The 14,048-nt window shown below is 37.4% G+C and overlaps 1 protein-coding gene across 2 annotated transcripts in view; it reads right to left on the reverse strand.

Annotated features, from left to right (window-relative positions):
• LOC134546252 (ubiquitin carboxyl-terminal hydrolase 10-like) overlaps positions 1-14,048 on the reverse strand; it is a 165,243-nt gene that overhangs the window by 82,815 nt on the left and 68,380 nt on the right. For both annotated transcript variants that reach the window (XM_063388947.1, XM_063388946.1), the window contains 3 exons: positions 10,482-11,879; positions 1,832-2,033; positions 277-526 (listed from right to left, as the gene is read on the reverse strand). In XM_063388947.1, the coding sequence (XP_063245017.1) occupies positions 277-526; positions 1,832-2,033; positions 10,482-11,879 (1,850 nt within the window). The remainder of the gene's footprint in view (positions 1-276; positions 527-1,831; positions 2,034-10,481; positions 11,880-14,048) is intronic.

A 14,048-nucleotide genomic window follows, 5' to 3' on the forward strand; every position in this document is an offset into this window, starting at 1 on the left:
CTGGGGTCCCTACTCATTACTAGTTACATGTAATAATGTGGTATTAACATAAATAGGCCCTAGGGACATGAATCAAAGTACCCAGGATTATGATTAAAAAACTGTAATTTCCCCCATTTTTACATCAAAAGGAAAAAAAATAATCTTCCCCAGGTTTTCCACCAACATTTATGGTTTTGTCCATAATAATATGGATGTAGCTTAGAAGAACAAAATCTGTTATGCACACCTAAGTGAAAAAATCATTAAAAATCTGGGGGAAATTAAAGAACCTACCTCAAGCATTTCATCATTGAGAGCATTCAACAAACAGCTTAGGAACTCCTCTGCATCTTCCTGACGTCCTTCCACCTTAAACGTATCGGTGCTGATGATGTTCAGTATCTTGTAGATGTAGCCTGGCTCAAACGCAGCACCGTACTGAACTTCTACAGCATCCTTGTCGTCCTTGCGCTGCTGTGCCTTTTCCTTGCGGCCAAGACGTGCAACCGTCGACAGCGGCACAAACTCGTTCACAAACTGCACTCTGTAAAAGTTATAAATACTTAACATTTTAGCTGAGGCACTTTTATTTATCTAATGTTTTAGTATTACTAGAGATAGGATATTATGGTGAATTTCAATAGAACTACTAACAGAGCTGCTAATGACACAACATTTCCTGATTTTCCAGTCCATATAGAAAATTTTCCAGCCCATACATATGATTGTAATTGTACTTTGTATTTTATTTTTGAAAGTCTGTAAATAGCAACATTTATCAACATATTTTCAGCATGACCACCTGATAATTTAGAAAAGAGATTTCCTTTCAGAAAGTTCTTCTTAGTATTTGCTCATGTACTCTTTTTAATGAGTGGTTAAACTATTTTGCAATTATACTTTCAAGTAAAACTAACTACAGTAGAATTCCTTTTTTTACACTATTGAAGGAGGTGTCTGAAAATGTTGAAAAATGCAGGAAAGTGTAAAATAAGGGAAAGGTATTAAAAATCCTTTATTTTTGCTCAGATAACTTTGATATAAAATCATAGGCCCACTAATTGGGGCCCCCATGAACTTTTGCTATTTAAGGGGACGCTACCTTTCATCATCACATCTTTTATTTTGTCTTTGTTCTTTAAGATAATAAAAAGTGTTGACGAACTGAGGTCCTATCGTTTTCCGATTTCACTCTTGCAGACGTCTCCTAGTTCACACTCTTGTATTATCGCAAATTTTGTGGATAAGTGGAAGCTATTTTTTGATGCAAATTTCAACAGTACGTAAAAAATATGTACACCATTCGGGAGAAGCACCAACACTAACTCCAGAAGAGAGAGAGAGAGAGAGAGAGAGAGAGAGAGAGAGAGAGAGAGAGAGAGAAAGAGCATGTTGTTAGTCACCACAATCCCGCCCACGGCCTCTCCTCCTCCCTCTTCCATGCTGCTAGGGAAAGTAGCGGACTGAGAGACAAGGCACGTTGTTTGTGACCAGTCACGCCACTTCCTTCTTTGTCACATTTTTAGCAATTTTTAGCAGTCTTGTGTTAACTGCGTGAACTTATTTTCAAAATCCCACTTAAATCACTCATACTTACAGAAGGCTAACAAGGAAACACTCTTAATTACCAGCCAAAATTAAGTATGATTTATGTAGTCAAACTGACGGTGCATTAAAAAACTCTTGTATCTTCGAAGGTCTCGTGGTATCCCATACTTATAAGAAAGTTCTACTGTATATTGCATAAATGTTTCTTGCATGTTATAATTTCATTTGAAAATGTTTGATGATTATGAATAATCTTATATTCTATTTGAAATTATGATGTAATCAAACAGGATTCACTTACATGTTGTCTATGATGGGGGTCGGAGACTTGACCCCCGGTGCACTCGGACGCACTGGTAGGGACTTCATGAGGTTGTAGAACGGTGGGCAGGCCAGCAGGGCCTGCAGCGTGGAGTTTATGTAGCACCAGTTGCTGCGGTTGGTCAGGCCACGCGGCTGCAGGCTGCACGCCTTGTGCTCCAACTGGTACTTCAGCAAAAACTCTACAAGGAGCAATCAAATATTAGGGGCATTTATACCAAGGTAGGTGGAGCGAGGTTGTCTCAATTGATTTGCATAACTGGTGGACCAATTTCAAAAATTTTGCAGGATCATGTAACAGTGGTGGTCCCAGCCTCGAATTATAGGAAGGGGCAGATGACCGGAGAGTATTGGGTTGAATAGAAATCCATACAGTTAAATGCGAAGAACCAAACTAAAAAAAAAACTTAAAAGGCTATTTAATGCATTTTTTATGCTTTAAAAAGTTAAAAACAAAAGTGTATTCAGTACAGTAGCACTAAAAGACACACACACACATATATAAAAAATTTAATTGCCCCAGAACACTTCTGGATTTGATGTAATTTTTTTTACTTTTTGGTATGGAAAAGCAGAGGGGAGGCCATAGCCCCTCCTATAGGACTATCACTGCCTTGTAATAAAATTTCCTAACAAAATTATTATCAAAGGGTAATTTTTATACATAATAGGCATAGTAAGCATAATACAAATTATATCTCTTACTTGCATGAACGTGTTATTTTTTATGCTAGAAAAATAAAACCTTCCCAGAGATAATTTCTACATGTTTGAAATGTTTTAATGTGAGACTATAAACTGTAATTAGGCTTAAAAAATGCAAGTTAGCAAGAAGGTTGGTAACTTCCAGCACAGTTTTTGTTTAGTTTTGGACTTTTTAACACAACTTTCATAACCAATTGTGACTTTACTCACCAATCTCCCTCCCCTAAAAACAAAATGACGTGTTTCTGTGAACATGAGTTAACAATTATCGACTAAAAAGGGCTTTGTTTGAGCAATGCATTAAGTAATTACTAACTTTTTCATCTCAATCTTTTCTTTTTGCTAAACATGATTATATCATAAGGTATTGTTATAAATGCCTTTAATCTGTCAAAAATACTAGCCCTACATAATTTGCATTTTACTGATGCATATTTCAAGTTATTTTCTGTAACACCCTTTCGTACAGACCTTACAATTAACTAAAAGTAAAAATTGATGATGAAATGATTGCAAAGTGATGTTATAAAAAGTGACAAATTTTACACACCCACAAAATATATGTTAACATAATCGTTATTTTTTGTGACTGGTCGCAGGCCTTACAAATGCATTTTAGTGGTAATTTCATAGAATTTTTTTTAAATCCAAACCGAAAATAAGAAACAAGAAACGTGTATAATAAACTGTCCTTGCATTTTCTGCTAGTTTGAAATAATAAGAAAATATTTCAAGTGCATTCTACTGCCACTAGCAGTTTCCGATAAAATATATATGATCGTGAACTGACAAGAAATACCTACACATGAGAAGGTGCTATGTAACAGCATTGAGCGTAATGTCACAGCAAGAGTTGGACTGTCCATGTCATTATAGGACTTTATACGTTATTAAACATCAGAACAATTTTCTCGTTAAATGACCATACTGAAATGCATTATACATGACTAACTATTAACATATATATTTAAGTACACTGCCTCATTTAAAAATGACTGATACTTATCAACAAAGGTAAATTAAAAATGTACAGGGGCATTCCATGCCAGATCATCCAAGACATACTTTGTCCACCTCACCATCTCAGATTTGGATGAAATTTGGCAAATTGTATCTTCAAACAAATATGAACCCGTATTTTTTAATTTTTGGAATAGTACATCTAGTTTGGAATTTAAAGCCCTTAAAGTTTTCCTCTGGTGGGAATTTTTTTCAATTAGCAACCAAAATCGAGTGACACATCTTGCTTCAACTTATATTTGTAATAACAGTTATTAGAGTAGAATCATAAAATTCACCATACTTATTCAGAATTTTACGTAGATTTCAAATATCACTCATAAAATATAATTAAATGTATATAAGAACAAAATGGCGGCCACTCACAGTCACCAAAAATATTCCCTGATTTCCATGATTAAAAATTAAAAATTTCCCTGATATTTACAATTACAAAAAAAAAAAAAATACTTTTGATGAAATAATATAATATTATAGAAAGAGATTACTCACAATTTTTCTTCATTATAACATACGGAAGTTCATTAAATAACATAATACATTTTAAATATGTCACTTTACATTATGGTGTCCCTTTCAATGACCTGCAGTGTGTTTTGTTTTATGTCTCTTCACAAATAACAAATAAAAATTAATTAAATACACACTAGCATATCTAGTTACAAATTGCAGCAATTTCAAATGCACACTACAGTTTTCATTTATGATAACAAAGCTCTTTCAGCTGGTGTTTTCAGTTCCTCATCATCAGTTCTACTTCTTTTCTTGCTTCATCAATTATTCTTTGTTTCTTGGCAGCAAGCTCTTTTGCAGATATTGCTGCCCTCTTCTTTGCCATTTCACTTTCGTTATTCGATTCATAATCCTTCTTTTGTTGAGCCATAGCTTCCTTATACCGTGCATGTGAATTACGAGCAGCGTGTATTATGTCCTTGGAAATATTGGACACGAAACTGTCTAAGCCACCAGATGCAACAATTCCATCATACACTTGCCGTTGAGCTACTAGGGAATCCTCTTTAAGATTCTCTATTAAACACTCACAGTTGATGGAGAAACCTCGTTCTACGTTAGTGTTTCCATGAGATAAAATTAATATAAGTTTTACAAAAGACAAAAGTTCCGTGGAATCCTGCACCAAGAGTAACTGTTTCATCCAGAAGCTGTCAAGTCTTATCATCTTACATAGAACATTTTTTTGATGCAGCCTGAACATCATCTTTTACACACAGTGACTTGAACTGACATATACTATTTTCCATCCTGTGGTTTTTATTGCAGTCTTTAAGGCACCATGTAGAGTATGCAGCCCACAACTTCCTATGTCCAAAATCGAAGCTTCTCCAGGACCCCTCACTAGTGTTTTTTTTTAAATCCCTAAGAGCTTAACATTCACATTAGGCTCGTCCATTGAAAACTGAATTCTCTTATTCATGTCGATTCCAACTAATCCTGTGGTAAGAGCCTTCAACAGATCTCCTGATGTACCATGCCCTAGAAATGCAGAAGAAAAGTATCTTGTGATCACACAGCTTGTATTTTGTTCATCCCAAATCCTAATAACCACGTCCATTTGACCCTTCCGAGCGACTTTATTTAGAGACTTGTCAAATCCAACTACTATATGTGAGGCACTAGAACATATGTTTACTAGATTATGATGAAAGTATGGTGCCAAACCAAATATTAATAGGTACAAAATTTTCATCCTATGTAACTGTATTTTACTTGCTATGTGTGAGTCTGGGAACATTATCTTAAATAATGACACATTTTTTTTCGGCACTGTGCAAAGAGTTGTGCAACATAACTGTTGAGGCACACCAAATAATTTCGTACCGAGTAGTGTCGTCGTTTAAAAGAAATCAATTCAAGCCACGTAACTCTTTGGTTGTTTCAAGCATAATGTGAACTTGAGAAGGACTACTTATAGTTTCTTCAACTGTAGAGGCGTGCTTATGTCAGAAACTTCACTTGTTTGTAACAATTTGTTCTGACAAAAAAACCTTCAGCGAAGTACCAATTGAAAGTACTGCTACTGCCGCTTGATGTTTTTTCCCACTTCATGTGGCTTCTAACTGCTGTTTTTCCCATATTGCTCAAAGAAAAGACACTTTTACAGACACTGCACTGTGCCGAAAATGGGTTTCCACAATCTTTTTGAAGCCATTCCTTAAATTGACCATCCAGAAAACATTCTCGCGAAAATGAACACTTTGAATATGAGCTCATTTTTAATACAAATTAACAGTGATTATTGGACCCGCAAAATTAAACACCACGGAAAGACACTCATTAACAGTTACGCAAACAGTCCTAGCTTTGTCACAAAATGCCTATAGGCACAGAGTCAGCGTGGCACCAAGCAGACACTCGATTCTCGAATAAAAACAAAGCACTAACGGTGTTTTTCACTTGAAATTGGCAGTGACAAACACAGAACATCTTCTGGAAAACGCCATTCCATAGCTGCCAACCCTGAGAAATCCAAAATCTTAAGATTTTAATTTGTGAATTTTTGCTGTGGTTTCGTGAAAATGCTTAAATATATCAAACAACATACAATATTATAGGCACTAATGTGTTTAAATGCATATTTCACGTCAATCACTTAAAACTGTTTCCAAAAATCAATAAGAACAAATGCAAACAACTTACCTACATTAGAAGATCATAAATGTAAACCTTCACAGTTCACACGTAGGTCTGCACACAAAATGATGTTATTTTAACTCGATTACTTTTGTAGTTTGTTAGAGGAAACCTCCATATGTACAAAAAATAATGTAACTTTAAACTAATTCTGATTATAAAATTGTAAATTGAGGTTGGCTTAGTATTTCAGCACATGTATGGGCCTAAAAATTAAATGCAGATAATTTTCACTTCTTAAATGACATGCATGTTGAAGATTTAGCCTTCTTTAAAAAATTTTCATCAAAATTCTGTTCATAACAAAGTCCTCTCTGTGATGATTTCAGTTTGACCAGTTTTTCTAGAGTTGCATCATACATTGATTCTCTGAATTGCTGCAGTTATTACAGCAGCTAAATCTATTAGGTGGCAAGGGCATCCAAATAACAATTAAGTTTGGCATTTATTGCTTCAGGTCACTAGCTACGTCACTTTTGTTACCAATCAGCACTGGTGCGTTATCTGCACTTAGAGCTAGACAGTTAGAAAGTGGGATGCCATTTTCTTTCAAATCTCTAAGAAGGTTGCCTATATTTAAACCAGTCGAATCACACTCTAAAACTGGGACAGACAACAGATTACTCACCATTGCAGATGTCTCTTTGTTGTAGAAAGTAACCACGATAGGATATAGCTTTGCATTACCCTGATTGCTTCCATCCGTCGCCACTGAAAAAACTTCACTTTTCAAGATCTCAACATTAGTTGCATGAGTTTGCTCTTCCATTTCCGCAATTATAGCTGATGTTTTCGTTCTTGCGCAGCTGTATTTTTTTGCAATTTCGCTGTCCGGGAACATTTTCCTGAACGAGCCTGCGTGATCAGCACAAGTTATTGGCAAATTGTGTTCCACGATAAAAGACGTAACCAAACATTCTGCACGAATTATACAATACGGTTATCAGACGTATCAAAAACAAAATTCAGCTTCTTATTTGAATCAATGCACTTTACGCAATCAACAATTTTTTTTGTTTGGCAGTGTTTAAACACGTCGTTTCTGCCAGTATGCGCGAGTGAAAAATCACAACGGCACGCAACACAATACGCATAATTTTCCCCTTTACGAGACGATATGATGTGCGGAAACTCTTCTGCATATAACTTGTTGAAAGTTGTTTTGTAGTGTTACTTCACGCCGCACTGCTGCGACATCATAAACATTGAATATATACGCTAAACCACTACATAACCAACAACACATCTAGAAACAACGACCGCCATTAACGATCAAAAGCAACAGGCCTAAGTTATTCGACCTTGACTTGAAGTCGCAAGCGATATACCAATCTAATGCGATACGATTGTATCAATACAGTTACAACCTATTGACACGAAAACGTACACGGTACCAAAAAAAAAAAAAAAACGCGAGGAAGGGATGTTCCATCGTGAGGGCGTGACATATATTTACAAATAGTGAGCCTCACGCCAAAATCGTGAGAGTTGGCAGCTATGCCATTCTCACGTTCATTAATGAAAGACACAAAAACTGGCTGTGATATAACGGTCAAAACTGGAAAACATCCTCAATATGGCGACGAGCGACGGCAACTACAGCTAGCACTGCATGGTCCGGGCAGCGTAGCTCTAATCGGCACATTTCGACGTGGCGTTGGCTTGATGCTACTTGGCACGGTTCGGCACAACTTAAGAAAAGAAATTACAGACGTTCAAAGGACCACTGCCAAAACACGCACGGAAATATACATGACAAAAAATTCCCGGTTATTAAAAAAATTCCCTGACATTTCTCTGATTATTCCCGATCAACGTGATTTCCATGATAAATCCCGGTTTTCCCGGTGAGTGGCCATCCTGTAATTGTTATATTGGGTTAGTGCCTGAAAAAGATGAAGATGCAATGATTAAGTTCACGCATCCTCACTGGCCAGCTAAATTATTTTACTGGACAGAACATTGTTAATTATATTAGCCAGGAATATTCATGCTGGGTGTCATTAGTCAACATTCTTTGCACTGTTGATGTTCCGGAACTTCGAGACTAGGCACGGAAGGGTGCATTATAAACTGACATCCGTTGAATGAGAGAAAATTACATAAAAATGGTCAAAATGGAATCCGCTTCTTCATAGATTACATCAATAAAGAACTTAGTATAGGCCTACTTCAGATATGTACATCAAATAACATTGGTATTCTTTGACTACTGTAATTATTAGAGATGGTGATTTATAGCATTTAAAATAATAACATTTAGCATTTTGAATTTGAAATTTAGCATTTTGTAGCATTTTTAAAAACAAGATTTAGCCAATTCTCTCATTTTACATTACTGAAGAAAAGTATATTTTTAAAAAGCATTAATACACATATTAATTATTAACAACCACAGAAATAAAGATCAAACACAACTACAAAGATAGCCTATCTTGGCAGGTTTCCTAACAACTTTTTAGCACTTATGAGTGCAACAAATTGAATACTTAAAATTACAATAAATATTTTTTAGCCGTGTTCATGGCCATAGTTGATGTAGAGTGCACAAATAATGTTATTGAAACACGTTTTTTTTTCAATTTTCGCCTTCTTTTGGTTTTCGATCATGCCAGAAACAGTTGCTTGCCGTTTTACAGACTTTTTTTCTTCATCCGATTTCTTGGTGAACCTTTTATTTTTGCAGCCTGACGTCCCTCAGATTTAATGTGCTTTTCAAGTACATCTTTTTTTTTTCCACTCCAGACGGCGATTACATAAATTGCACATTAAAATATTTGTATCACTTTCGTAGAACTGTTCATTTTTGTATTCATTTATGCGATCGTGAATGGAAATTACGTTTCGTCCCATTTTTACCACGAGAAATAACAGTATACAACACATTCACGAGTATGCACGTATTTGTAAACACACCACCTTCCACAGACTACACAAGAACATGGCTTTCATGTGAAACGCAGCCAGAAAATGGGCGTGGCGAAGCAGAGATGTCGCAATATGGTGGCCTAAAAACTTGTACTCTGCAAGATGACAGACACTCTTCAAGTTAGTTGTTCTTTGCTTTGTTTACAATCGCGAGGCACGGATGGCCATTTTTCATTCAATATTTACGAACAATAGTGTTGTGAATGACGTGACATTAAGATACTTGTGCTGAATACGCCATAAAATGATGGTTTCTTTAGATACTGAACTGAAACGAAATACAATCGGTAAATAAATTGTGTAGAGTGAGGACGAATCTACGTTTTTTACCTTGATTTCGCATTTATCTCGGAATAGTCTAAATTTCGCATTTTATAGCGGAAAAAATATAATTTAGCATATTTTCGCATCTATTTTGCGAAAACGAAAAATCACCATCCCTAGTAATTATATATTTTTTATTTGATTTACTTTAACTTATGAACTGAATGAATGTAGAGTAAACAAAAATTCTATTCACAAAAACATCTCTTAAGATGGGGGTGAGGGTAGGAAGGTAAATATCCACAAATTTCATTTCATCATTTTGTACCAAATTTTGTGCTCTTTCAAATGGTACCAAGCCAGAGATTGTGAAGATTAATAAAAAAAATTGTTATAGATTTACTGAACTAATGTTTACAATTATTAGTAATTCATTTTTTCCATTTCTAACATAAATTGTGTGTACTTATAGGCATTTAATTATATCTTATGAGTGATATTTGAAATCTACATAAAATTCTGAATAAGTATGGTGAATTTCACGATTCTACATTAGTAACTGTTATTACAAATATAAGCTGAAGCAAGATATGTCACTGGAATTTGGTTGCTGATTGAAAAAATTCCCACCAGAGGGAAACTTTAAGGGCTTTAAATTCCAAACTAGATGCACTATTCCAAAAATTAAAAAATACAGGTTCTTATTTGTGTGAAAATACCATTTACCAAATTTCATCCATATCTGAGATGGTGGGGTGGACAATGTGCATCTTGGCTGGAGGATCTGGCATGGAATGCCCCTACTATAAAAAAAAGTGTTCAAAAGTTTAGTAATAAGATAATGAATGATTACACAAATGCAAAGCAGACATGCTTGGGTTTTATATATATTATTAGTTTGATATATGCCTTAAAGTTGCTGATGCCCAAATAATACTTTTTATAACAAAGAAGTACAGCAAAGAAACCGTAATTGTAACAATGAAATTACAATAATCCAGCTAACATTTGGGAACAACTGATTTTGAAAACTAATTCTACACTATAGTAATTAAACTTACCACCCAAACGATGGAGATTAGGGTCGTCAATCAAGCCAGATACTTGTGGCTGCACGTTGGCGTCGACCGGCGACTCGAGCGACGGGAAGGGATCAATGCGGGCAGTCGGCTTGGCCCCAGAGAAAGGAGGCACAGACGAGCGGATGCCCTCCATGCCGGACGGCTTGAACAGGCTGGCCCAGGACTTGCCGGCGGGCCTCGGAGTGGTAGCGACGGGACTTGGGGTCTCCACCTGAGGACTGGGCGTCCGCTTGGCGCTCCTGACACTCATTACCTGTGGGGCGCTGGCCTCCTGTGTGACCGGTGCGATCGGTGCCGGCGATGCAAGGGGCGCGGGGGGAGTAGGAACACTTGCAGCATCACTGGGCTTTGCACAGACGGGGGATTTCTCTACGGGTACTTCAGGCACAGGAACAATTACTACCTCACTAACTTTTTCGTCTTTCACGTTCACAAATTCTTCCTCTACGCAACTGGTTACATCATCCTGCACTACTTCGATGCTAGGCGACACCTCCTTCACTTCTTCCGAATTATAAAATTCCCTTGTCCTATGATACTCCTCTGGTTCCTTAGGCTCCTCAGGATAGAAGTCCTTGGTCGTGGACTGGTACACGTCCGAGTACACGGGTTCCTCGGCGCTGATGGTAGCGTGGCCAGGGGAGATGGGGTTGAGCAGCTGCGGAGGCTGCTGGTAGTTCATGTTGACGCACGGGGGCTCGCTGGGGTATGACACTTCTGCCACGGTCACGGGACTGTTCGCCATGTCCTTGGGTGCGCTGCGGTACGGCAGCCCGGCCACCTGCTCCGCTCGAGACATGGAGTACATCACGTGCGGTGCGGAGTACGTGTTGTACATGGGCTGCTGGTACATGACGTTGCCCGGCATGTACAGGGGAGGGCCGGTAGCATGTTGGGCCGTCGGGTGCACCATGTGCTGGCTTGTCTGGGCGGGGAGGTGGTAGAACGTTGCCTGCTGCTGGAACGGGCTGGCGAGGGGGTTCATGGTGAACACTGGTGGGGGGTATGTCTGCGGCGGGTGACCGGTCTGGGACTCGGCCACCTCATGCAATGGGGTTCGTTTCCCAAGAGGCTTGTTTCCACGTCGTCTCGAGCCGTTATCTCTCCCGGAGCGAGGGACGGCCTCGGCATCGTATGCAGGCTGTGGAGGGGACATGTGCGGGTAAGGACTGTTCACGTAGCCTGGGTGCACGCTGACGTTGGTGGTCATGTTGCCGACATAGACGTTGGAAAGTGGCATGGTCTGCATGACGGGGTACATGGTCGTCATCACAGACTGAGGCGTGGTTGGGGGCGGCACCGAGTACACCACCTGGGGCCCCTCGCTGGCAGCAGGTGGAGATGTGATGTCAGCATTACCCACGGCGGGCTCGCTTCCTGAAGCAGGGAGCACAATTGGACACACGCTCCCAGTAACAATGAACAATAAAAATCAAAACAATAATTTTACAAGTCAGGACAATATTTTTCAAACAAAACAACTTAATCTATAGCTGCACACAAAACTGAACCACCCCCCCCCCCTCTCAAAATTGCAGAAGACCTTTTTCCAACCTGTCACTTCCTTCACAAAGATTATATCTCTTTATTGTATTACAGATAACATGAGGAAAATAAGTACAGAATCCTGGGTACAAAAGCAATTTAAAGTTAATATCACAGTCAGAAAACTAATATAATTTGAATTATTGAATATACAAAATGAGCACACAAGAGTGCAAAAAATTATTTTTGCAAACATTTACTTCTTGAAAAAATAAAATTTAAAACTAAAATCAAATTTTGGTTGATAAGAGTTTTACATGAAATATATTTATCCTTGAATTATTAAAAAAACCTGCTGTTAAAAATAATTTTTTTGTGAAAGAAAAAGTGATAAAAATTAAGAAAACTGCCTTATTGTAACATTGGTTAACTTTAATTACATTTACAGTTATGTAACATTCATGCATTGCAAACACAATTTGATTGTGATAGTGTGTCTTTTTGAAAAACCAAAGATTATTTGAGCATTAATATTTTCATACTAAGGAAAACTCAACTACAGTGTGTCCATTAAGTCATGGTGCACTTTCAACTGGTCAAAGGAAAACAACGAAACATGATACAGAGAAATGTGAAATCTTCGCCAAATGAAAGGTAAACTCTCAGTGACCGGTCGAAAGGGCACCATGACTACGGACATACTGTATGTTTAAGGCAGATAGCTTGAACTGACCTGCCATTTTTATAAAAATATATTATGCTGGAAAAATTGTCAAACTAGAATATTTTAAAAAGTTGAATGGTCTTTAAATTAATGTTTCTATTAAATCTCTAGCAAAGAAAAAACACATTATAAAACATGACTTGAAGTATTTCAACTCAAAATGATTAAGTACAACTTTAATTAAAACATTTACCATACATACCTGCATTAGCACATACATATTTACACACAATAATATTAATAATGTAATAAATAGTCTCAATTCCACTGACGATAAAGTAAAGTTTTTCTGCAATACCCTAGATGATTTCCTTCTGGATGACCCAGACTATAATGGCGCTCATGGCGCGCAGAAATGCTGCGTACAGACAGTACATAAGATCGTCACTAATAATAGTGACTTAGCTGATGAACACTTCAAATCATACAGTTTACTAAGAAACAGATGTACAAAAGAGGTGCGCAAAAGCGAAGTCTAATCATGCACTGTCACTTAGCTCTCTCATGTCCACTTCTGCCGAGCTCTGGAGAAATCTACGAAGGCTAGGGGTACAGGTAAAAGAAACTCAAAACTTAACCGATGTTAAAGTTGACGACTTAAACTTGCAATTTTTGAACAATATAGCTCCTTTTGACACTGAAACTAAGCATAATACTATATCAGATATCCACAGTAATTCTACGCATTTTAAATTAAAGTTTTCTTTCAAACAAGTAACGTTCAAAGATATCCATGAAGCAGTTTACCGCATAAAAAAAAGTGCTGTAGATGTAGATAATCTTCTATTCAAGTAGTGAAAATACTGCTTCCCTGTTTGCTTATTCCTCTCTTTAATATTTTCAATTTCACATTAGAAAACTTTTTAGTTCCCCTCGGTGTGGAAGTTAGCTTATGTTATACCTGTCCCCAAAACCCAGTCACCATCATTAATCTCAGATTACCGTCCGATATCTATTCTTCCAGTTCTGTCCAAGCTGTTGGAGTACATCGTACTTAGTCAACAGAGAGATTACCTAACTGAAAATCACTTGCTTGTCAAATACCATTCAGGGTTTAGAAAACTACATAGTACAAATACTGCACTTGTCAATATACTGGATGACATTCAACGTGAAATTTATAACAAGCATGTTACACTGCTCACGTTATTAGACTTCAAAAAGGTTTTTGACAATGTTGATCACGATATTCTCTGTGCTAAACTGAAATATTATTTCTGTTTCTCTGATAATGCTGTTGTGTGGTTTATGTCATACTTATCGAATAGGTACCAGTGTGTTAAATCTGGCAACTCAATTTCAGCCTGGCACCTTGTCAGCTCAGGTGTTCCACAGGG

The sequence above is a fragment of the Bacillus rossius genome, chromosome 1, assembly GCF_032445375.1.
Source record: "Bacillus rossius redtenbacheri isolate Brsri chromosome 1, Brsri_v3, whole genome shotgun sequence".
In the NCBI taxonomy this organism is placed as follows: domain Eukaryota; kingdom Metazoa; phylum Arthropoda; class Insecta; order Phasmatodea; family Bacillidae; genus Bacillus; species Bacillus rossius.